The sequence below is a fragment of the Peromyscus leucopus genome, chromosome 20, assembly GCF_004664715.2.
Source record: "Peromyscus leucopus breed LL Stock chromosome 20, UCI_PerLeu_2.1, whole genome shotgun sequence".
NCBI lineage: Eukaryota > Metazoa > Chordata > Mammalia > Rodentia > Cricetidae > Peromyscus > Peromyscus leucopus.
Window position 1 is genome coordinate 30429854 of NC_051080.1, and position 25514 is coordinate 30455367.

Sequence of the window (25514 nt, forward strand, 5' to 3'; positions counted from 1 at the left end):
AGGCAGCCCATCACTGAGCTGCATTAGCATTTGAGGTTTGATGTGAACCCAGGTCTTATTTCTCTGGCATCACTGCCCATGAGGAAACTGCTGTGTCATACTGGGAGCTGTGTGATCAGTTCTACACCTTTTCATTCTTGTCAGCAAGTTATGAATAATGAGTTTCTCTACATCTGTGTCCCCACTAAGTATTGGTACTACTTTTTCTTTTAGCAATTCTGATGAGTGTGCAGTCCTATCTCATAGGGCTTGAACTTTCATTTTCCTAGTGGTTAAGACCATGAACAATCTTTGTGTACTCACCTGCCACCCATCTAGTCTCTCCAGTCTACTATGTATACTCAGAGTTTTGCTCAGATTTAAAATGCCTTGTTTACATTCAAGAGCTCTTCCTATTTTCTGGAGACTAGTATTTGTCACACATATGCATAGCAAATATTTTCTCCTGTTCTGTACTTTGTCATTCATCCTTTACAGACCAAACATGGTAAATTTCAACATGGTTTGATCTACCAAGTTTATCTTTTAATATACCTTTGTTTTTGATAGCATGTCTATAGGCCTCAGCTTAACTCCAGATTCCAGAGGGGTTGCTAGGTTGTTTCTTCTAAATTATATAGTTGCATGCCTTCATAACTAAGTCTTAGGCGGTTCTGAGTTATTTTGAGGTGAGGTCTGGGTTAAGATTGTCCAAAAGATCCAAGCACCACTGGCTGACAAGGCCATCCTTCCTCTACTAAACTGGCCTTGGACTTCAGTAAAACACATTCTGACACACCATGCATTAGAATCTTGGTGTGTTTGTTTATACCTGTAATTCCAGCATTTGGGAGGCTGAAGCACAGGATTACAATGTGAGACCAGTCCTGGCTACAAAATGAGACCCTGTCAAAAAACCAACTCTTCCCCAAACAAAATCCAAAAATCAACGATTCATAGCCTATTTCCCAGTAGTTGCCCTTGTCTCTCACCTTTATAGTAAGTACTGTCTTCCATATATCGGGATAATCCAAAGTCTCCTAATTTTACACAATCATTTGAGGACACCAGAACATTTCGAGCAGCAATGTCCCTGATAAAGAAAATTGGGGACAGTAAGCACAGCAACAACAAATGCCATCAACTCATGATTATTACATACAGATATATAGGTAGGTTATTTGGAAAGATGGCTTATACACAACATAAAGGGATTCATAAATTGTTGCATTTTTTAATGTATTTCTTCTAGAGGATATTTATAAGAATGAGTTGATGATCCGTATGAATGACAAAAAATATTTTCTCAAACACTGAAAATACTTATCACCTTGATAAACTCACACAGTGATGGCATTATACTGACAAGCAGTAGATACATGGTCAGCATAACTGAAGATCTCCATAAACAGAATTCCCTGCAAGCATTTTTTTCTGAATAATTTTTATGATGCGATCTGCTGTAATACTGGACATCAAAACAGTAACTCTGCTGTGATCCTTAGAAAACACATTATAGGGACTTTCACTTGTGTTCCAACCCAAAGCTGCAAATTCTAAGTAGCATTCTGAAGAATGATATCAAATGTCACTCATAATATTTAAACATTCTGCAAAGTCTCAGGTCAGCTTTGGGGCCACTTCCACACATTTACTGTTTCATAAGCACAGGCTCTGGATTATGTTTGGGGAAGGAACATATATCTTGAAAGCATCATACAAGAAAAGGGACAGAGGGAGTGCTTGCAGGGGCAGGCTGAGACAGTCTCACTACAGCCTGGGCTGGCCTAGAATCCACTCAACTCCCCTCGAATCAACCTCTCAGGTGCTGGGATTAAATGTGAGATCCACCATGCCTGGCTAATGAAAATCTTTTGTCTGCTAACAAGCCATGGCCCTTCCCCTGTGAAAGGACATAATACACTTTGACTCCCCCTCCACCCATCCCCTCAAAACAGTTTCACTAAGTAGATTAGGCTGGCCTTGAACTTACAGAGGCAGAGGCTCCCAAGTACTCAGATTAAAGGCATGTAGCACGGAGGCTGGCTCAACATCATCACTTTTTTATGGGGGTTGGGGGTGGGGTTCGAGACAGGGTTTCTTTGTGTAACCTTGGTTGACCTAGAACTAGCTCTGTAGACCAGGCTGGCCTCAAATTCATAAGAGATTTGCCTGCTTTTGCTTCCCAAATGCTGGGATAAAGGCATATGCCACCACCACCCAGCAGCACCATGACTTTTTAATGACTGAAGAGTAGGCGTAAATGATATACAAACATCTTGTGTGGGGTGCAGAAAGTAACTTCCTTCCTTGTTTCTCACTGTTAATCATTTGGTGCTGAAATGGCCTCCACTGGCACGTGTGTTTAAACACCTGGTTCCCAACTGATGGTGGTATTGTTTTGGGAGTTTGTGGAACGTTTGGAGATGGGACCTAACTGGCAGAAGATCACTAAGGCAGGCCTTGGTTGGTTGGTTCCAGGCTAGTTCCTGACACTACAGACAGAACGGCTTCTACTGCCATTCTTTCCCCACAACAATGGCCAGAACCCCCCGAAACCAGGAGCCCAAATAAATCCTTCCTTCCTGAAGTTGTTTCTGTCAGGGATAAGAAAAGTTAATACACTCTAGAACTGCTTACCCCTATCAGTAGGCAATGCAGCAGCTTCATGAATGCCTTACCTGTGAACAAATCTTTTGCTCTCCAGATACGCGAGTGCTGTACTAAGCTGATAGGCATATAGGATCAAAGATGCCAGATCCAAGCTGTATTTTCTTACTTGCAAAAATGACCTTAGCTTTTGAAACAATGGCCAAGACAAAAAAGAAGTAATCAGAGACAGAGTATAGCTATTAAGAGCACAAAAGATACACTCAACTACGCTGTAAAGGTTTCCAAATAATTTTTTTTTTTTTAAAGGAGACAGGGTCTTGCTATGTATGTAACCCTGGCTAGCCTGGAATTCTATGGTTAAACTTGGCTGGCTTCCAACGAATAGATATCACCCCGCCTCTGCCTGCTGAGTAGGATTAAAGGCATGTACCAACATGCCCAGCTTTCTAAATGGATTGTATTATACTTTAGTTTTTCTTTAGTAATGATAAAACAATTATTATTCATTTGAAATCCATTTAGAAACTAGAATTTTTATGAATAGACAAATTTCTAAAACACATAAAAGGTGGGCCTGAGGAAGAGAAAAAGTATGCTGTAAAACACTGCTAAACAGTAATACCCAGATAGTGAAAGAACAGTTACTACTGCAAGCACATGGTGGCTCCATCTGCCCCTACTGCTTCGTGCTGTGCTTCAGGGAGTGTTTTAGGGTCTTTCCTCACCCATGGTTTTGATACAGAAACCTAAAATGGTGACACACTGGGTGTTTCTCCCACTGGGAGTCAGTCTTATCACTGACACCATTCATGAAGCTAGATGCTATAATACAGGATTTTATCAACACCCCAATTTCTAAAAAAAAAAAAAAAAAAAATCAGTAAATAAAAAGGAAGCATTTAGCAACAGTATTAGCAAACTCCTCAAAAGCAAAAGTATGAAAAAATACCTGTAAACCAAAACCATACATTACCCTCCAGCTGATTTGGAACTACGGACACAGAGAAGGCAAAGGGAAGATGTAAAATGAATGCTGGTTACCTCTCTGCCTAGTAAAGAGTTTGACTCAGGGGCTGGAGGGATGGCTCAGAGGTTAAGAACACTGGCTGCTCTTCCAGAGGTCCTGAGTTCAATCCCAGCAACTACATGGTGGCTCACAACCATCTATAATGAGATCTGGTGCCCTCTTCTGGCATTCAGGTAGAACATTGTATACTTAATAAACAAATCTTAGAGAGAGTGAGAGAGTGTTTGAGTCAGGCCAAGTGGTGGTGGCATATGGTTTTAATCCCAGCACTTGGGAGGCAGAGGCAGACAGATCTCTGTGAGTTCAAGGCCATTGAGGCCAGGTTGATCTACAGGCTGGCCCAGGGCTCCACAAACAAACCCTGTCTCAAAAAAAAAAAAAAAAAAAAAAAGTCTGACTCAGCAACCTGGGTGGAGCTCAGGATCTGAGGATCTGCTTTTCTAGCAAGCTTTCCATCCCACTGTGTTCCAGGTGAAGGTGATGACTAATTAGTTTCCATGTTTTGGAGAACATCAAACAGGGCCAAAGACACTCTGTTACTCATAGTTTTCACAGAAACTGAGTAGTAATAGGTGAGTCTGAAAAACTACAAGTGAATTCTCAAAAGGATTAGGAAGCTGATTAGATGTAGCACTGTTTCCTTCATCCTCAAGTTACTGGGCTAGTTCTTCAGGCAGAGCCATAAGAGGAGAACTACCTGGTTATCTGCTGCCACCTGTTCCAATAACACACCTAGATGGGAAAGAAACTGCTAAGGAGGGAACCTTCTGGGAATATAAAGGTGAAGATTTTATTTCATTTTATGCTGAAGATGGATGGGGCTCTCATACTATATTGTCTGGATTGGCCTCAAATTCCTGGGGTCATGTGATTAACCCTCTTCAAAAAGGGGAGACTACAGATGTATACTACCTGGACCAGTTCAATAAAGAAGACATTTATACCACAGCTTCTGAATGGAAAAGCATACATAATCCTCAATGATGTAACCTGTATATTTATGTTATGCAACTGAGGGATATCACACAGCAGGTACAAGGCTGTTACCACCATGGCTAGACAGCCTGGGGTCTTGGTACCTCTCCAAGCGTGCACAACTCCATGATTATCCAGACAGGATTCTCTGTAATGACTCCAATCAGCTTCACGATGTGAGGATGGTCAAACTGACGCATTGTTACTGAGGAGGAAAGTGGTCTCCAGTTAATCTCCTAGCTCACTTCACACACAAGGCTGAATCCATAAAAATTTTGTGCTCAATACCACAAGTCAATCCCAGTTGTATATCAATGAAAGTTGGCATGAAAAAGGCACATGGCACTATCAGGGCACAAGATAAAATCCATTCTGGGGAGAAAATAAGGTGAAAGGGGGTTCTAAAGCTACACCCAACAGGCAACCACAGGGACTTCTATCTTGTGGTCTTGTTTACCAGAGTGTAAATGGCTGCTCTTAGGGCCCTAAGAAGACCAATTCCCACACAGCAGTGAGGAATTGTGTGAAAGAGAAACACTAGATGCTATCTGGCTGCAGCACTTTTATCAGGAGGGACCTATGCCAAGTGATGTTCACAGAAATCATAGGGCTTGACCACCTGACTGAGCCCAAGAGGACCCAAAATGTACTACACACACACACATACCTATGTATGGCCCATAACCATTCAGAATTTCTACAACTCTCTAGCATCATAACAAAAGCTAACCTTAAGAGTTACAGAACTTGAAAACAACCTCCAAGTACAACCAGTTAAAGGCAACCAGTTCAGTGGCCATAGAAACAAAGGACTTCAGACTGCTAAAATGGAAAAAACAAAAGCAAAAACAAAAGGATATCAAGCAAGGAAATACTGTAACAGCAAATGTATCTGTCTATGAGTCAGCATGCACATGTGAGTGCATTTGCCCATAAAGGCCAGAAGAGGAAGACAGAGTCTCTGGAGCTGGACCTGCAGGTGGTTATGAACCACCACTGTCCTTTCAGGAGAGAGGGTCCATAACGCACAGCTCATCTGAGACAGCCTCACAACCAGAATGTACACACCTAGGCCAGAGGGCTGGGGGTGGTAGGGAGAATCACTTCTAGATAAAGTCACCCAGGAAGCTGTCACAGGAAGCCTCTCCTAGGGCTTCTGTCTGAATCTGTAGGGCAGGAAGCTAGTCATGATCCTGACTCATCTGTAGCTTATGGGCTCCATCAGGACAGAACTGTGTTGTCTTGGTTACCACTGTACTCATGGGGCCTGGCAGGATCTGGGTTAGAGACACTTATGCACAAGCACCAACTCCAGCACAACGATGCTGAATGCTACAGGAAGCAAACAATAAAGAGAATGTACCATCTTCCTCTACATGCAAACATGTCTGTCTGCCTATGGAAATCTGTCAGATCTGATCATTAATTTGAAAGGTGAGTAATAATGTCCTATAAAGTGAAAGTATCTCTCTTGTAAGACAGCTGGATTCAGGCAAAAAGTCAAAAGGAGTTCCACAAAAGTTTCAATGAACTTACAGGCTTCTTGAAGGAACTTCTCTCTCACGCTGTCCGAAGTACAGTTTTTACATGTTTTGATTGCAACAGCCAAAGCTGGATTCTCCTGTGTTGGGGAAATTATAGAATCACACATACATGCAAAAAATTCTCTGTATTAGTACACCTCTCTCTCTCTCTCTCTCTCTCTCTCTCTCTCTCTCTCTCTCTCTCTCTCTCTCTCACACACACACACACACACACACACACACACACGCTGTTTGTTTTCTAACTGTGGATTTGTGGTCAGACAGAATGGGAACTATAAAATCAGAGTTAAAAATATTCTGTATGAAATTCCAGAGTAAATGGACATGTATGTGAAATGCCACAGGCAATCTCTTAGGCATGTACCAGATGCTAAGTATGTGTGTGCTATGGTAGTAATGTTCTAGGTTCTCAAAGCACACCAGTGAAAAACAGATGCAAGGGTCCCTGCTTTGGGTCAGCTGGCATTCCAGTGTGAAATACCAACGATAAAGTCAGTCATTTTACAATGTGTTAGAACAGCATTTTAGAAGACAAGAATAGATTAGGCAGGACATGGGGGACAAAGTAGTGGCAGCTGTACAAGGAACACTTCACTGAACAGATGAGAGGAAGACAAAGATCCTGAGAAGAGGGAGCTAGTCATGGTGAAATGGGGAAGTGACATGTTACTGAAGGAATGGTGAACATGCAGCTCAAAGGAATTGGGGGTGGGAGTGCTGCACCAAGGTTACAGCAGCAGAGTGTGTAAGGTCAGAAACACCAAGACGGGAACATAGGATGGAGTGGGGTGGGACTGGGGAGGGTAGTCTCAAATTAGCAGCACTCTTGCAGCAGCCTCTCCAATGCTGAGATTGTAAGCATGAGCCACCATGCCTAACTAAACCTGGGTTCTGATCATTTGGGTTTAGAAGGGGCACTCTGGCTCCATCTGCTGCTGAGAGATGGTATAGAAGTTGAGGTCAGGCATGGAGAATGGCATAGGTGGTTACTGGTGAAAACTAGGTGACTAGCTATGGTGGCCTGAGCAGTGGGCAGCAGTGGAGATGAGAGGAGGACTCGGCATCTGGATTTTTTTTCTCAAAGTTGGGCAAAGGTGCCCCTTGAGTGCTAGGAGAGTGAATTCAGGTGTTGACCAGAGAAACTAATAATATGGAAGGAGAAATCAGAAGTTGATGGTCTCTAAAAGTGATAAGCTGGGACATTGTTGAGACACCAGAGGCTTTAGGACAGTTCAATCTTTGGGACTATGCATCACTAGAAGAGACTACAGGTCAGGACTGTGCTTTACACCTCCACAGCAATGGGAAAGTCAGAGAAAGAAGAGAAAATGGTAAAGGAAACTACAAAGGTATAACCCACAGAACAGGAGAAAACCCAAGAAAATGTGTAGTTCTAAAAGTCAAAGTTTGTCTTCAACAGGTTCAAGGGAAAGAGCTTTAGAGATAAAAGGAACACAAGGGAAGAAATGGTCTGTAATTTTAAGAGAATCAAGGACACAGTATGTATGAGCATGGGCAGACATTGTATTTGCCAAAATCATTTGTTCACCTTACTGTAATATGCCTCACCTCTGTCACTAAGCAAAGCAGAAAAGAGAGGAGGAAAGTGGAGCAGAAGGGGCTTTACAAATGCCAAGTCACCTCAGTCCCATTGTCTCTACTGCTTAACTCCTGTCATCATCCTATGAAATGTGGATTAATAACCCAGGCACAGGCACACCTCAGGACAAAGACCACGGTATAATGCATCTGTGAATCCTTCTTTGAATTCTTCTACAACCCCTTGCTTCCTAAAAGCAGCTAGATGTGAAGAGAACTGTGCTATCTGGTCTCCTCTGGGGCTGTGTGGTCTGTGTTTGGTTTCCTCAGCCAGCTCTGAGCACTTCTGTGATCCTTGTAGGTTTCCCACTGGGCTATGCTATCTTCTTCTTGAGAATGGACTAGTGAGACCCAGGACCTGTATGCTGAACATGAGTCAACAGCTGTCAGAAGGCATAGTAGGTGCCAAGCCATGCTGGTAGAAGGGCAGCTGCTTAAAAAGTCAACTGGGGCAATTCATAGTCACCAAAAACATCAGTTACAAGCAGCAAGGACTGTACTCAGAGAGCTGAGGAAAAACGATGGCTTCATGCCTTTTCAGTGTTGGGACATGCTGGAGGACAGGTTAAAGCCACGAGCCACATGGCAATACACAGATTAATAGAAATAGGTTAATTTAAGTTGTAAGAGCTAGGTAGTAATAAGCCTGAGCTATCAACTGAGCATTTATAATTAATATAAGCCTCAATGTGTTTATTTGGGAACTGCTGGCAGGATAGAAACTTCCTCCTACAAATGGTGTTCCAATGTGGGGTTGGAATTTCCATATAAGACCTGACAAAGCTTAAAAAAGGATTCTAAACACATAAAAATGGAGTCAAACTTGTCTTCTTGGTAACTGATTTTTCTCGTGTAGACACTGTTAGCGGCAAGCAGAGGAGCAGCTCCTGTAAGAGACTGCTTCCTGACTTAGTGCTAGTGGCAAAAACTGCTCAGCTCTTTTAACAGGTCTTGCTACCAAACACTTAAATGGGATTTATGAGCAGCAGGTGGCAGTACTCTCCAGAATTGGGGTGATTTCTCGAGATGGTACTTCTGCCATGAAGTTCATCTCTTAGGGAGCCAAATGGGGCGGAGCCAGCCATCAAAACAGAGAATTTGGTTCTAGCCACACCACTTCACAGGTTAAAGACTCATTTGGTCAGAAAAAGATTACAGATACACAATAAAGAGAGAGTCAGATGGAAAAAAAACTCTAAACAGGTTACCATGTGTTTAAAAATATACACAGGCTTGGGAGAGAAAAGAGCAGGTATAAACAGTCACAGAAAAAAAAATACAGTTTAAAAATAGCAAAGTCCTTAAAAAAAGATATAGGGTAATAAAAAATATAATAAGCCATGTAAAGATGAGAGATACAGAGTCTGGATCCTATGTTATTGTGCTGTCTTTGAAATTTTTGACTGCTAATAAACAAATGATAACTGCAAAGACACACTAGATTATGAAAAGTGCTGGATTAAACCAATCTATATATTTAAAAAATGTCTTAACTTCAAAATGGAAGTCAAAGGATATGCTGCTTTGGGAGAGAGGTTATGCTTTTATTTCCACTGGAAACAAGAAGCTGGAGAATCATTGTGGGTTAAAGAAAATCAGGTATGATCAGGGAAAACCCCCTGAAATCCTGCCTACAGACATTAAAAAAAATATTAAACCTAGAAGAACTACAAGACGCAAAATATGTATTTTACCTACTTAAATATAAAGCAAAAAAAATCACCTGTAACTGACTTGTGCATACCACATTTCCATACTTGTAATGTTGCTATACTTTATGTATATTTCTACTCTTAAGTATTGTGTTTACACAGCTCATTTAAAAATATAACATATAATTAAGAAATACAGATTAATAGTCATCTGTAATAGTCAAACTTATAGTCATGTTAGGTATGTTTTCAAGGTCATCCACAGATAAATTTAAATAGATAGATGGTCTTCAAACACTTCAAAGACCTACAGAATATGGCATTTAATATGTTTAATAATCTAAGTCTTTTCATGACAGTGAGACTGCTCCTGGCAGCACCAATCTACTTTAGAGAAGATGATGAGCAGAGAAGAAATTCTGTATAGAGTTTACTTTCTTTATGGCAAAAGCTACCATATGGGCAAAGAAACTGTCCTTTCCTCAATTGCTGACAGTTATTGTCCAAACTGGACCAGCAGGACACAAGAAAGGTGACTACCAAACTTTGTCAAGACAAGGTAGGACAGTCCTGCAAAATTTTCTGCTTCAGAGTAAAGTCTCTCAGATATGCTAGATGCCAGAGTTGGATGCCTCAACGTTGCAGAGGAACTTTGTATGACTGTCTAGGAAGCCCAATGTCTCTGCCATTAGGTAACATTTCATCCTTTTGGGGTCTTTGATGGAGTTAGAGACTAAATAGTTAAACTTATAGTTTTTCTTTAGTTATGATAGAAAGCAAATTAGGTATAAAACTTTAGACTCATCAAGATAGAAAATAGAGTATTTTCTCTAATTTTGCCAAATACAAAAGACTGAATATTTTAACTGTAATTCTTACATGATAACTGTTTTTACTATATATAATCTTACTATGTTAAAGTTAAAACCTTCCTATTTAATTACACAAAAAGGGGGAAATGCTATGGAATAATGCTTTTGTACACTGTGAAGATTTGTCACTGTGCTTGGTTTAAGAAAGCTGACTGGCCAACAGCTGAACAGGATAAAGTTAGGCAGGAAAGCAAAACTGAGAATAATGGGAAAAAGGGCAGAGTCAGAGGTGTTGCCAGGGTCACAGAAGGAACAAGACATGCTGGAGGACAAGTAAAGCCACGAGCCAAGTGGCAATATATAAATTAATAGAAATGGGTTAATTTAAGTTGTAAGAGCTAGTTAGTAGTAATAAGTCTGAGCTATCAGCCCAGCTTTTATAATTAATAATAAGAGTCTTCTGTGGTTATCTGAGAAGTGGCTGCCCAGATAGGAAAACTCTACCTACAGGGACACCAGGATTCAGCCCTCAGATAACTATTCTCAAGCACTTAACTAATTTACCGTGTGCCTTAGGACTTTATGATACTGACGTGCTGACCTTCAACTGGCACCTTTTGTCCTTACTTTTTCTGTAAGCCTAGACTCACAGAGCGGAGCCACTCACTTCCTGAGTCCACTTGAAGGCACAAAGTTATTTTTAAGGTGGCATGATCTAAAGAGAACTTTAGACAGCACATGATGAGGGTGAATTTTATGTGCCCTTTTGAACAGGGCATGAGGGAGTAAGACATGAGCCAATATTTTTCTGTGAGATTGTTTCGATAAGTTTAATTTTTTTTTGGTGGGGGGGGAGGAGGAAAGGAGGGAGGGAGGGAGGGAAGGTTTCATTTTGTTATGTGACTAGGCTGACTTGATCTCACAATGCTGCCTTGCTTCCTTAGGGCTGGGATGGTAGGTGTGTGCCTCCATACCTGGTTCACCAATGAGTTAACATTCAGGTTGTGAACTGCCCTTTCCAATGTGTGGGCCTCAGCCTGAAGACTCCCACAAAGAAGTGGGAACTGAGATATTTATTGTTTTCTGGACTTAGACCCACTAGTCTCTACTTTCTCCACTTTTGGACTTTGGACCACACCATCAGTTCTTCTGAGTCTGCTAACCTGAGGTCTTGGGACTTGACAGCTTCCATCATTATAGAAGCTAATTCCTAAACTTGTATCTCTCTACACAGACCCTATACTGTGTCTCTAGAGAAGATTGTCAAAGCTGTGTGTTCCACAGTCTTTTTCATCTCTGAGATGAAACCATAGTCATAGCTGTTTAAGGAAGACATCTTGATGAAGCTTTGGAACTTTTGTTTCCCTTACCCTTATATCCAACAGTTTAGGAGCAGGTCCTGCTGTGCCAATACACAGCACACATCCCACTAAAGTTGTTCACTAGAGCATCCCAGGCAGCCACTGCCACCTTGCTACAACACTCTCTGCCACAACTCTGAATAAAGTAGGAAGACATTTTTAAAATGCAAGATGGGATCTCACAATGTCCAATTCTCTTTCCTGAAGGCTTCAGGTCCAGCTTTCCACTTGGATCTCTGGTGCCCAGTCCCATCTGCTACACTCAAGCTCTCTTTCCTGTTGCAACATACATCAGAAAGGGATTCAAAAGAAGGTGGTTCTTGCTATTGTTCTGAGCACAGCAATTCACATTGCAATTACAGTAAATGCTAGACTGAGGACATAGGACTGCCATATCCAAGACAGACTGATTTATAAAAAGAAAATTATGGCTGGGGATGTAGCTCAAGAGTATAGCATTTCCCTAACATGCACAAGTCACTAGGTCCAAACTCTAACAGCACAGAAAGGAAAACAAAAGGGGATTTGGGGGATGACAGGGAGGGAGTTCACCAACTCTGTGTGAGAGTAATGAATAACAAGTCTGGAAATTTACTTATCAGGAGCTGCAAAAGGAAAAGACAGACGACCTGATTTAGTAACAGAAATCCATGAGCCTCATTTCCTATCATCTCAGTCAGGCAGAGCTATACCTAAACTTAGGTCTTCTACCCAGTTAAGACCCAGGCTCCCTTTTGCATATTTTATCCTCAAAAGGCAGTTAAGACAATGAAAAAAAAATACATACATACATACTTATATATATACATACATATACATACTCATATATATATGCATATATATGTATATATGTATATATATTTGAAAGAAAAAAGGAAAATTGTATAATATAATGTCGGGACACAGTCCAAGAATAGAGCTATGTGAGAATTCTGCGTGCCTGTGAGAAAACTCCAAGAAAACAAGACAAATCTTGTGACCTCTGTTTCTTCAAATCACAGAATTGTTCTTGGAATGTGTTTTCGTGTTCCTCCCAGGTGTAGTGGATAGAGTTTACTTCAGCTGTTGTTATTCATGTGCCTCTATGGAAAAACATGTTTTTGCCACATGTGGCTGAATACCTTACTTGTGTGATTCTTCTTAACCCTCAGAGGGAAGGCATCAGAAGTGGAACCTCCAACGACATGATGTAACAAGCAAGGAGCACTCCCTTATATCTGAGTAAGGAGTACTGAAAAGGGCAGCTATGGAGACGCATCTCTCAAGTTCCCACACCAAGGGGTGTCACAACAGCCAATTACCTGTGCTGTCATGATATTATCACAGCCATCTCTGTGTATCTATCAATATTCATTTCTAAAAGTTTCTTCGCCAGGCGGTAGTGGCACACAGTTTTAATCCCATCACGTGGGAGGCAAAGGCAGGTGGATCTCTGTGAGTTCAAGGACAGCCTGGACTACAAAGTAAGTTCCAGGACAACCAGGACTGTTACATAGCAAAACTCCATCTCAAAAATCAAACAAACAAACAAAAAAGTTTCTTTAGCTACTATATGAGGAAGCTCCACATATCAATGTTCAATAGCAGCACTTAATAACCAAACAGTATAAACAACCTAGATGTTCAGTAAGTAGAGAATAGATAAATGGAACATGGAGTGATGGCTCACTGGTTAATAGCACTTGCTGCTTTCCCAGAGGACCCAGTTTCAATTTCCAGCTCCCACAGGGCAGCTCACAACTGCCTGAAATTCCAGTTCTAGGGGATTCAACACCCTCTTTTGACTTCCTTAGACACCAGTAAAGTACATGGTGCACACACATGCAGGCAAAGCATTCATACACATAAAATAAATAATTTTTAAAAAGTTTAAGTAAAAGGTGGTATATCTATACAAAGGAATATTATAAGGCAACGAAGAGGAAGAAGACAGCATACTGTATGATTCCATTTATATGAAACAGTTCCCTCAACAGGGAAACTGAGAGGCAACCGAGAAGCAGAAAGAAAACAAGAGGCTGCCAGAGGCTAGGGAGGGATGTGTAGCATGAACTGTATCTGCTGATAGGAATTAAGTTTTTGAGGTGAACAAAGAGTTCTATAACTGTGGTAAACACTAGCTTTATACACTTAAACAAAAATCAGTCTTGATTTCTGATAGTCATAAGGACTTACTGGGCTCAGGTACACGCCTTGATGTACATCTCCAAACTGACCTTCTCCAATACAGCGTCCAAGTTCTATTCTTTCCCTCTGAATCTCATAATCCCTGGCTGCAAAACAGGATCCACACATAAATATTAACTGGCACAGAATTCCAATGTGGGTACAGCAAGATACATACATTTATCTAATTATTATTCATGAATACTTTTTCATTTGCAAAATATCAACATTAAATAAAAGTTTGAAAGAGTGGAACTCTCTTAAACATTATCTTGAAGACTATCAGCAATCAGTTATGGTATTAGCAGAACTACCAAACAATGAGTTTGGCTGAAGGTAGGTTTTTTTTTTTAGCCCATAATGGGCTTAGGAATCTCTGATTTATTTGGCATCATATAATTTTCTAAATAATTGCTCTAAATACTGAATTATATGCTTAATTAATAATTGCTATTGGTTTAGGTATTAATATATGAAGGATATAAAAATTATTTAAAGCAATTATTTTTAAATAACTGAAACTCTAAGTATTGAAGCAATATTAAACTGTTACGAGTAAACTACATCTTAAAAGTTTAAGAGTTTTCCACTTCATTATAATCCTATCTCTAGATTATTTATGGAGCTAAAAGAGTTTAAAGAGGCAGTTTCTAGAAACTAATTTCAAAATTAGATGACTTTGAATTGAATACACCAGCACAAATGTTTGAGAGTATATGTTCCAAAATCATGAGTTATACTGAGTTATTTAGTAGGCTGGTTAGGCACATGGAAATAAAATATCCGCTAGGAACACAGAAAAACCAAACTCAGTTGGATTAGTTACTCAGTCTTGGGCTGCTTCAAGCATGAGAATCACCCCATGCCACCCTGCATGTGTTCCAACTGTGGCATCACCAACACAACAGCCAACAGACTCCTGGGTCAGACAACTAAATCCGACAGATCACCCAAGTTTTAGACAGCTGTTTTCCTTCCTCTTTAAAATCGATTTAGCTAATAATTCCACTGATTTAACAGTATGAGTAAACCAATGACAAGTTTGAAAACATATTAACTGAAACGGAAACACCCGCATCACTCCATGGTGGCAATTGCAAGCAAATGCAGTTATGTCAAAGGATCCTGTTACCTTCATCTATTCCATAGCTTTCTGTATTGCAATTAAGAGAGGGAAAAAAAAGTGGAAGACCTTAGAAACTGCTAATAGCAATTAGGTTAACAACAACAAACTTGGAGAATACATTTCAATAGTATTTACTTAATTATTTTAAGCAGGATGAATAAAAAAGGAACAAAACACATATAACAACTAAACGTCTTTGAGTTAACTCGAAGGCATTTAAATCTGTAAATCATAAATTCTGGATAAGAGATGTTTGCATTTCCTAATCTATTGTAAGTAACAAAAACACAAATGTAGATTCTCTGAAGAAATGACTAAAGGCTAGTCAAAATGGCAAAACCAAGTTGAACTGATTTTCCAAGTTGCTATTGGCAACCCAAATCTATGTACCGCATCTCAGCTCCTGCCCAGATGTTAAAGGGACTCTTGAAAGGCAGGTAGACATGCGCAGGGAAGAACAAGCCTCAGAGGCCTGCCTGTTGTCTCTTTATTTTGGTAATGTCTCCCGATTGCATACAGAAAATCCAAAGGAGAACACTTTAAAAATATTCCACAAGATTATAGAATCTACTTCTTCTGAAATACATGAAATCAGGTCATTTGGACTTCAAGTTAATTTTTAAAGCCTAGATGTGGAATTTAATTAATTAACCAATTGATTTGTATACTCAAGTGACAAGTCAAGGACTTATCCAATTCAAAATATAGGGAAAATATACTCTCAGGCAGGGTCTGGGGTATGCAGATTTTCCTCCACCAATAAGGTGCACAGTCACTGGGAAAAAAAGAGGATGTTGGTATTTCCAAGCTGGAATAGGTCATCAAGGGTTCTGTGCTGTGCTGTCCTGTTCTTTGCAAGCTCCTCCCAGTATGCTGCTTGAATGGAGGGCTAGTGTCCACTAGTGAATGGCAATAACGAAAATTGAAGGAGAAAAGCAAGCCACTCAATGCAAACACACTTTTGAACTTAAAGTAATACACCACTCAATGTCAGCATATGTACATTCAAGCTCAAAATAATACTCATTTTCTATAAAGGCAAAATAATCAATGAAGGCTATATTATCACAGAACCAGAAAATGAGATCACAAAAATTCTACAATTAATTGAATGAAATTATTTCTGGTATCTACATTTTAGGCTTCTAACTTTAAAAAAAATTATATATTTTTATTCTATGTGCATTGGTGTTTTGCCTGCATATGTGAGGATGCCAGATCCTCTGGAACTAGAGTTACAGACAGTTGTAAGCTGCCATGTGGTTGTTGGGAATTGAACCCAGGTCCTCTGGAAGAGCAGCGAGTGCTATAATCGCTGAGCCATCTCTCCAGCCCCCAGGCTTCTGACTTTAAGCTAGGCATACAGACTTCTACCTAAAAGTTGAAGGAACATTTCTGTTAGGTGCTCAGATGAAAGATGTGCTCTAAAGCTTCTCATTGTGAGAAGCAGCCTACTCACTCGAGGGCATGGTGTATGTATCTTCCTCATCGATGATCTCGGCATAGTCATCTGTCTCTGGAAGAAAACAGAGAGGATAGGCGGATTCAAATGCTTGACCACTTGGCCTTCAACATAATTTCAAACAGAAGGATTCTGTGCCCCAAACCCACACTGTGCAAATGTTCTCCTCAGAATACTAGGATTCAGATTTTGCTCACATGTAACTATGAAAAGAAAAGGGTCATTGTAGCCAAATATGTCATCATAAACACTTGTTTACATCATCACACGCACGTGTTTATCAGAAGGCAAACAGGCTAATAGTTCTTATGAAAACCAAGAAGATGTGAATTAAGCACTACAGAATTCAAAGAAGATGTCTGTTTAGCCTAGAGCTCTCCCTCGACTGCACCAAATGCACATCTGAACCACGCTGTGGCCTGATGGGAGTTCACAAGTGAGACAGGTGTCTTCAAAGTCCAGTTTGCTCCATTTATCCTACAAGACAACTGTGAGCTTCTCCTCAGAGAACATACAGTGATCCAATTTCTGAGGAGACTATACTGGGCTGATTTATTGCATTTATTCTGGGTTAAGAAACCCACATTCCAGCAATTTATCTTTTGGTACCTTTTTACCCAGGCAAAAGATCTGATAAAAAGAATAAGAACAACAAACAGCATACTAAACTATTTTTTAGATAAGGTGGATACTTTCACTAATTCCTCTGATAAATGCAGCAACTTAACCCACCATGATAATCCTGGGAAAGTTAAAAGAACACTCATGTGGAGAAAACTGCCACTTCTGAGCAACACCAGTGCTGTGAAGGCAGTTGAGTGGATCTGCCAAGCTGCTGGTAAATCTCTCAGAGAGCTGGCTTGACACCTACCCCAAACCCCAGGGGCTACAAGTGCACTACTCTTGTGCCTCATTGAAATCAAAAGTCAAGGGACCTCCAGAAGCACACCCTTTCCAGTGGTGAGGATGTTAGCTACTGCATGCACTACACAGGATAATCACTGCCACCAAACCTCTACAGCAGTGGTTCTCAACCTGTGAGTCACCACCCCGACAGGGGTCACATATCAGATATCTATATTACAATTCGTAACAGTAACAAAATTACATAATGAAGTAGCAACAAAATAATTTTATGGTTGGAATCACCAAAACATGAGGAACTGTATTAGAGGGTTGCAGCATTTGGAAGACTGAGAACCACTTCTCTAAAGGGAAGAAAGCAGTTTTTTAAATTCAGTTTAGTATAGTAAGCACCAAAAGGGATTAAAAATTTTTTAAAATAGAAAAGAAAAAAAGTCTGGCTGGGGGAAAAAACACCATCAAAAAATCAACTCTCCTAATTCCTAGATGCCAGGTGAATATACTATTTTCATATGTTTATAAGCATTGTATGTATAGAATTAAAGACAAAGTTTTTGTTTTGTTTTGTTTTCTGAGACAGGGTTTTTCTGTGTAGCCCTGGCTGTACTGGATCTTGCTTTGTAGACCAGGCTGGCCTCAAACTTATGTAGATCCACCTGCCTCTGCTGGAATTAATGGCATGCACCACCACGCTCAGCTTTTCCTAAAGAAATTTTCACTATTTATTTATTTGTTTGTTTGTTTGTTTTGAGACAGGGTTTCTCTGTGCAGCCTTGGCTGTCCTGAAACTTGCTCTCTAGACCAGGCTGGCATCAAACTTACAGAGCTCTGCCTGCCTCTGCCTCTCTAATGCTAGGATTAAAGGCATGTGCCACCACAGCCCAGCTTAATTTTTAAAAATGTTATGTGTATGTCTGCATACCATATACATGCCTGGTGCCCACAGAGGTCAGAAAAGGGCATCAGATCCTGGAGTTGCAGTTACAAATGATTGTGAGCCACATGTAGGTGCTGGGAATCGAAGCTGTCCTTTGGAAGAGCAGCCAGTGTTATTCTCTGAGCCATCTATATAGCCCCTAAAACAAAGTTTTAATGAATCTGAAATGTCACCTTCTCCTCTTGCCTCCCTTACTAGGTTCTCAGAGATGCCACTTTGAGTTTGTGTAAGACAACCTATCAAAGAAAAAAACGAGAGGGTGGAGGGAGCTACTCAGGCATCTCTAACAATAATTGGAGTCCACTCCAATAGTTGAGACTTTTGGAAGCAACACACCACTCAGACTGGTCTCTACCAATTGCTTTCTTTTCACTCAAAATGCAGTAGACTTAATCACCACATCGCCTTATAAACTGAATGAACCAAGGCCACTATAATACAACTTCCTGGGTAGCAGAAGACCACAGCAAGCTCATCCCAAAGTCAATCCTCTCAGGTAAGTGGAGTCTACTGTCTGAATGAAGGATGTGAAACAGAAGATGACACCAACAGCAATGACCTCAACTGAGTCTTACTATATCCTAAAGCTCACATGGGCTCACAGCCAGTTTTGGTTTCTGCTACCATGCCTTGCTTCAAAATTTTCCTCAAATTAATTATCCCTATTCCTTGTTCTTAATTCCCTAATGCTGTCCTTTAACTACCTCATTAGTTTGCTTCTTCAACACCGATCTGTACACCTATCCAGGGTAGGGTTTATTGGAGCAGTGTCCCCATGTGTCCTTTTCTCCTCAGTGTCCTCAGCATCTAGCACAGTGAATGCCAGGCACAAAGCAGGTGCTCAGGAGCTATGTGCTAAGCAATGAGGATGAAGGCATGGTGGCAACGCAGTGAGGACAGTGTCTACCCAGGACCTGGGAAACTTCTTCAGGGAAGCACAGACAGCATGCAGCAGAGCATTCTATACCTATTGGTTTCCCTGCCTATGCCACAGCCATGCATTCATGTGTACAAGAGAGTAGCATTGCACCCATGGGGTTATGACAGGAGATGATGGTACAGGCATTGAGAAATGGCAAGCACTCCTGATGCTGCTGTTCACGAGGGCTACCTAAGGACCTGAAGGCAAGGAGTTCTTGTCTGCAGACCCTTTCAGTCAGTCCTCATTCAACTCAAGTGCCTCCAAAACAAGCTCATAAAACCCCAGGAGATGCCAACCTTCAGAGAGAAGAAACGGAAATGACTTATATATGAGTGAGTCCTCGTCTCAAAACCCCCAAAACAAAAAGTATTTATAAATTCCCCAGAAAATTATTTGAGTTCTACATAAAATCTATGGGGACTTATGAGAGCTGTGTAGTGCTTTATGGACTGATTTACACAGAGCATACTGTGGAAGAAACAGAAACCAGGGAAAGTCTATATCTTTAGGAATTGTGGGACAAGTATGATACTGGTAACGCAGGTGATTTACATGTTCAAGATCCCTGGGCAGCTGTGGAGGCCAGTCAGAAAATGCTGCTCCCCCTACACGCCCCCCCCCCCCAAAGCAATACAAGAATAATAAAGGAAGGGGGAAAAAAAGAAAGAAAGGCTTGGAGATCTGGGCACCAAATTAAGAAAAGAAAAGGGGAATGGGGGAAGAAAGCTGAATCCACATTCTCCACTGGAAGTGATTGGGACAAGGTGCCTGAGCTGACAAACGTTGGACAGTATGTGAGTAGTCATACACTACCAGCCTTCAGCAGAACCCTTGTTCATACACACAAACTGAGAAGGAAGAGTGGGTCTCAGCATGGCTCTCCTACATCAGCTTCTATTGTCTTTCAAAATGTTTGGAACCAGGTGTGGTGGCATATACCTCTAATTTCAGCATTTGGGAAGAGGGTGGTGGATCTTGGTCTACAAAGTGAGTTCCAGGACAATCAGACCCACATAAAACAGAGACCTTGTTTCAAAAAGACAAAATAAAAACAACAATATGTTTGGAACTATACTTGTGAGATCAGAAAAACCTCTGCTTTACGGCTATTAAAATACATATTTTGGGGCACAATTCTGCTCCAGGGACACTCAACTTCATCAGACCTGTGAACTGGCAGACAATTTTGGGATCATTAGCCCGTAAGTTCAAGGTTCACAAGTCAGGTATATACACTTGTCATCCTAGCTATGCATGAGGCTGAGGTGGGAGAATCACTGGGTTCAGGAGTTCGAGGTCAACATGGGCAACACAACAAGCTCTTGTTTCAAATAAATAAAAATACAGAGAGGGCTGCAAATGTAGCTCAGTTGGTATACCTAGCATACGTAAGGACCCAAGTTTAGTTGAAACTGGGCAGTGGCACACACCCACAACTCCAGCATTCAGAACATAAAGGCAGAAGGACTAGAAGCACAATGTTAATGTTACCCGTGGTTACAAAGCAAGTAGGACACCAGCATGGGCCAGACAAGACCCTATCTCAAAAATAAGATGAAATAAAATAATTTTGAAAAATAAGTATTATAAAAAGAGGAACTTATAAATTTGGACATTTGCTGTAATTTGTATGTTTCAGTATCACAGGATGAACAGGAAGAAGGTCATAGCTCAGAAAATGAGAGACAAGTTCTCATGTGACAGCCCAGTAAAAGGAGACAAAGCCACTATGGAAACTGCCAATATTCATCAGTGGCATCACAGGCTCACCCTGGCACATATGCCCCGGGAGCTGCATGATTAGGCTCGCCTGGTGTTTATAAGGGATGCAGTGGTGCAGCATGGATACTGTCCTTGGGTCTGCAGAACTGAAACTGACTCCTGGTGTGTGGGGCAGCTCTCTCCCTTTCTCTTCCTAAGTCCCAGCAGACATGTCTGCTGGAGCAGGCAGACACCCCAAACTCCAACACCTGTTCTCTTGACTGGCTTTCCTGCTGCCCCTGGCCCTTGGGAAGTGGTTCCTACATGTGTATGTGTATGCCGAGCCATGTACTAACACTGCCACAGGGCTGGTTTATTTAGGAAATTTGGGAGAACTAATCAACCTCAGGCTCTCATTCTGCCAGGTCAACACACATGTCACGAACTCCGAAGAAACCATATAACAGTGCAAAGAGGTCTTTTTCTTGGAGCCACAAGGCCACTTTACTCAAAATCTTAACCAACTATGTGACCTAGACCAAGAAGTGGAATACATTTTCTGTAAGAAGCTAGGAAAGAAGTGTTTTACAACTGTACTCCTGTGGCAAGGACTTGGCTTTGCTGTTCAAACCACACCTTGGGCAGACAGGTACCATGCCAACAAATAGGAGAGGCTGTGTTCTAAAAGAATTTTAATTATGGATACACTCTAGTTTGAGTTTCGTGTAATTCTGATATCATAAGTGCTAGTTTTCTTTTGAAAAATTTCCCTCAACTACTAAAAGCATAGAAACATTGTTACCTCAAGTGGCAGTACTAGAACGGGTGGGCCTTAGTATCTTTATAGACGTCAGCCAAGACCACAACTCTGCTACTCCCTGTAAGATGGGGTATAGCTTTGCTCTGGCTAACTCAGTACCAGGAAATTTCAATATGAGGAAAGTACACATAAATGCTTGCAATGCACCATCTTGGTAACCACTGCTTATCTATATAGTTGTCTGCATCTGTGCCTAGCAGTAATCCTCACAATGACTACTAGGGCCTTTTCTCCTGTGGAGGCAAGCTTGTGACAGAATGGAAAAGTGGAGAAGGCCAATGGAGCCCAAGGCCCACCTCTGGTCTCTCTCTGCTGGTTAACGTCTCCATCTGTGAACTGTGGGGGCTGATAAGGCACAGGAGGGCTGGCAGGTAGTCTAAAACCACAGGAAACACTCAAGGGTAGCAAGCAGGTGCTAGTACCTGATTATCGTGAAGCTCCACAATGGCTTCAAAGTCTATAAAGAACATACTCTTTTCTGGAATTACGCTAGTTACAAACTCTCTGCAGACTGTTTGCTTACTCTCTCTAGGTTTACATCTCCAGCTCAAAACACATAGGAGTAAAATCTCCACTGAAGGTATTCTGTCATTCAACCATAAGGAAAAGTACACATTTCCCTCTATTTTAGCTTATAAAACTTAATCTTCTGGAATAAATATACCACTTTTTGTGCAGGAGCACGAGAATCTTGACACTAAATGTAATTTTAAAATATCATCCTGACACTAAATGTAATTTTAAAATATCATCAAATGTGGAGAAAACAGTAATAATTACTATTGCTAGTATTTCCCTAATTATCTCTTTTGAACGACTGTTAAAGATCACTCTTTCCTTTTGAATACCTCACTTATAATTAAGTTTTATACATGCACTACATGATTATCTCACAGCAGTAACACAAATGTGAAAATAAATATTACCGTCCCCACTAATTTCATCTGCAGATCCAGGTGGCATGCAAAGAAAGGAGAAGTAGGGAACAGAGGGTAGGAGAGACAGGAAGGAAGGAGAGAAGAGAAGGAAACACACTATTAAAATGACAAATAAATCAAAGCTTAAGAAAATAACAAAATCATCCCAAGGTTCATTCACAAGATAGCAAAAATTGTACTAGTATGTTTACTGGAGTTGAAGACCATTAAGCCAAATTTTAAGCTGCCAACAGATTGTACACAGTTACACAGGAGAACAGCAAAGCTTAATTACTTTCTACCACACTAGGCAAAAGTAATTTGATTGCCTTTCATTGTTAAATGCTAAACAGGCTTCTACTTTCCTTAAGGACCATTTGCATCTTTTAGATACAAGTGACAAGAATCTCATCATTATCATGTAAATAAAAGGGTCACCAGGAGATAAGCCTGTGACTCATCTCTCATTGAGGTAATAGATTTAAGTCTCCATGATAGATGCAGGCCATGTCCACACTACCATGAAGGGCAAGTGTAGTTCTCAAGGCTCTGATGACAATTCAGCCTCCCATTTGAATGCATACAAAACTACTAATTTTCAGACATTTTTGAAAAAAATGGTTTTAATAATTACAACAACACCAAAATCACTGCTTTATTAGAAACCCTCCAAATGGCCCAGGCAGTGATTATCTATGCTGCATTCCTGAACATCTGCCTCCCAGAATACAGAATGCAGACACCCAGAGCTTATATGGACCATGTCCCACATGCTACATTAGAAAATTCACAAGGCCAGAAACAGGTCTTGACAACCCTTGTAGGAAAACAAGACAACAGAAATGCCACCAAGAAGCTACTTCTTGCCCTGTCATGCATTTAAAAGTCAGCAAATGGGCAACAAAAGATCATCTAAGTAAAGACAGTGGCCCAAACTGTGTCAATTACAAGACACAAAACCTGTCCCCCAAGTTATCACTTCTGGACAGTGAACAGCACATACACTGATAATCAGTATGGCTATGAACTGCTTGGGACAATCTAGAAGCATCTAGCTAAAGTTAGTTTGGGGATGTGCCTTGGCTGACAGGAAAGCCTGTGCAAGTGCAGTGCAGTACCGGTTGGAGGAGGTTCAAGGGAACAGAAGACCAAAGGGAGAAAGCGCCTAGCTTTCTTAACTTTATGTTGGCAGTGATTGACTCCTTTACAAAGAGGCAAGAGAAGAAAGAGAAAAACAGAAACAAATTATTTCAATACAAAAAAAAAAAAAAAAACCAGTTAATTTTAAAACTATATCTATAAGAACAAATACAAAATTGAAATGCTTTTATTGGACCATTGGTATACTTTATTTTTTACTATCATTGATTTGTAGCTTAAAAAGAATTATTTGTTTTTACTAAAGATTAACACTAAAAGAACAAACGATGAACAGGAGTTCTTCCAGGCCAGTCAAGTAACAAATAACACAACTAAAACAAACAAACAAAAAAAACAGTAACAAAAAACAAAGACTGGTATTAACTTAAGGATCAAGAACAGTCTATGTGTTTGTGAACATTTAACATTTGTCCATAAAGAAAGAAATCTTAGAAAACTGTAAGAGCTTTATGAGAAATTAAAGATTTGGAGTATCTTAACATAAACTAGGGATGAGGATATCCAACTACAGAAGCTGCAAAGATGCATCATCATACATCCATTCATCTGTCCATCCAAGTGCTTAAAACTTACTGGAGGGACTTACCCTCTATGTAAAGCAGTGAGGTATAGAGTAGCTACAGTATAGCAATGGTAGTAGAGCACACACATCAGAATGAGCCTTTAAGATGTATCAGACAGCCTGGCGGTGGTGGTGCATGCCTTTAATCCCAGTACTCGGGAGGCAGAGCCAGGTGGATCTCTGTGAGTTCGAGGCCAGCCTAGTCTACAGAGTGAGATCCAGGACAGGCACCAAAACTACATGGACAAAACCTGTCTCGAAACACCAAAAAACAAAGTATTAGCCATAGTATGACAGTATACAGAGGCACAGGGTGCCATCAGTAACAGTCTTGACTTGAAGTGTGGGCCCATGGAGAATGAAGGTCAAGATAGTTTGGTTGTCAAGAAAGCAATAATCTCAGTATCCACACATAAAGATGAGAAATGATAAGAACTGAAATGTACAAATTAGCAGTATTTTTCAAAGGGCATGATTTGGTTTCAGTGACAGTGACTACTTCATCTTAGGGCTTGATCTGAAAAGCCACTCTGTTTCTGGACTTCCTACATGATGGCTCTAGCTAGACAATAAAATGCTCCATTTGATGTTGGATGGATTATGGACTGAGGTGGATGGGGAGGATCAGAATCGAAGAGCTATGCAGGACATTACTGCAATGAAATAGTATGGGCTGTGGATGATAATATCTGTCAGTATTAACTTCGTGGTTTTAAGAATTATGCTCTGACTTCATAAGATGATGTCTGAAGCCAGGTATGGAGGTGCATGCTTATAATCCCACAGCTTTGGAGGTGGAGGCACTGGAGGCAGAAGGACCAGGACTTGAAGACCTGTCTGGGCTATACAGGATGCTACACCAAAAACCAAAATAAAGCAAAATATAAAAAACAAACAAACAAAACTAACATGAAATAAACTAGATTTGGGTAAAAATACCTAAGTGTTCAACTCACAATTCTTAGAACCATTCTCTAAGAACGTATGGTGAAAATGAGAAACATAAGAAGCTTTGGCAGTCTGAATTCAGACACCAGCTCCACTACTCTAACATCGACAATTTCCACTTCTTGAAGAGAAGCCAAAGCTCCCTCCAGTGAAGAGCTGAGGGAAGAGGTGCTGGCCAGCTGGCACAGTGACTACTACCCATGTCTAGCTGTTCTTAGTTCTCTCTTACTTTATTTCTAAAACAGGTAATATTGTTTATCTTGACTTAAAACAAGCAGCTTTTAAAATGTGTTCCTTGGGTAATACGGAGACTAACCTGCTTCATAAAAACACAGGGTTTTGAACATCTACCATGAGTAAGGCACA

General features: G+C 40.7%; 1 protein-coding gene across 26 annotated transcripts in view; it reads right to left on the reverse strand.

Annotated features, from left to right (window-relative positions):
- Ptk2 (protein tyrosine kinase 2) overlaps positions 1–25514 on the reverse strand; it is a 221195-nt gene that overhangs the window by 55292 nt on the left and 140389 nt on the right. For 11 of the 26 annotated variants that reach the window (XM_028886014.2, XM_037197525.1, XM_037197524.1 and 8 more), the window contains 9 exons: positions 23596–23679; positions 22487–22504; positions 16314–16370; positions 14861–14881; positions 13738–13835; positions 6131–6215; positions 4699–4799; positions 2661–2776; positions 972–1072 (listed from right to left, as the gene is read on the reverse strand). In XM_028886014.2, coding sequence (XP_028741847.1) covers positions 972–1072; positions 2661–2776; positions 4699–4799; positions 6131–6215; positions 13738–13835; positions 14861–14881; positions 16314–16370; positions 22487–22504; positions 23596–23679 — 681 coding nt within the window. The remainder of the gene's footprint in view (positions 1–971; positions 1073–2660; positions 2777–4698; positions 4800–6130; positions 6216–13737; positions 13836–14860; positions 14882–16313; positions 16371–22486; positions 22505–23595; positions 23680–25514) is intronic. The other 15 variants (XM_037197544.1, XM_037197543.1, XM_037197538.1 and 12 more) reach the window with 5 other exon arrangements.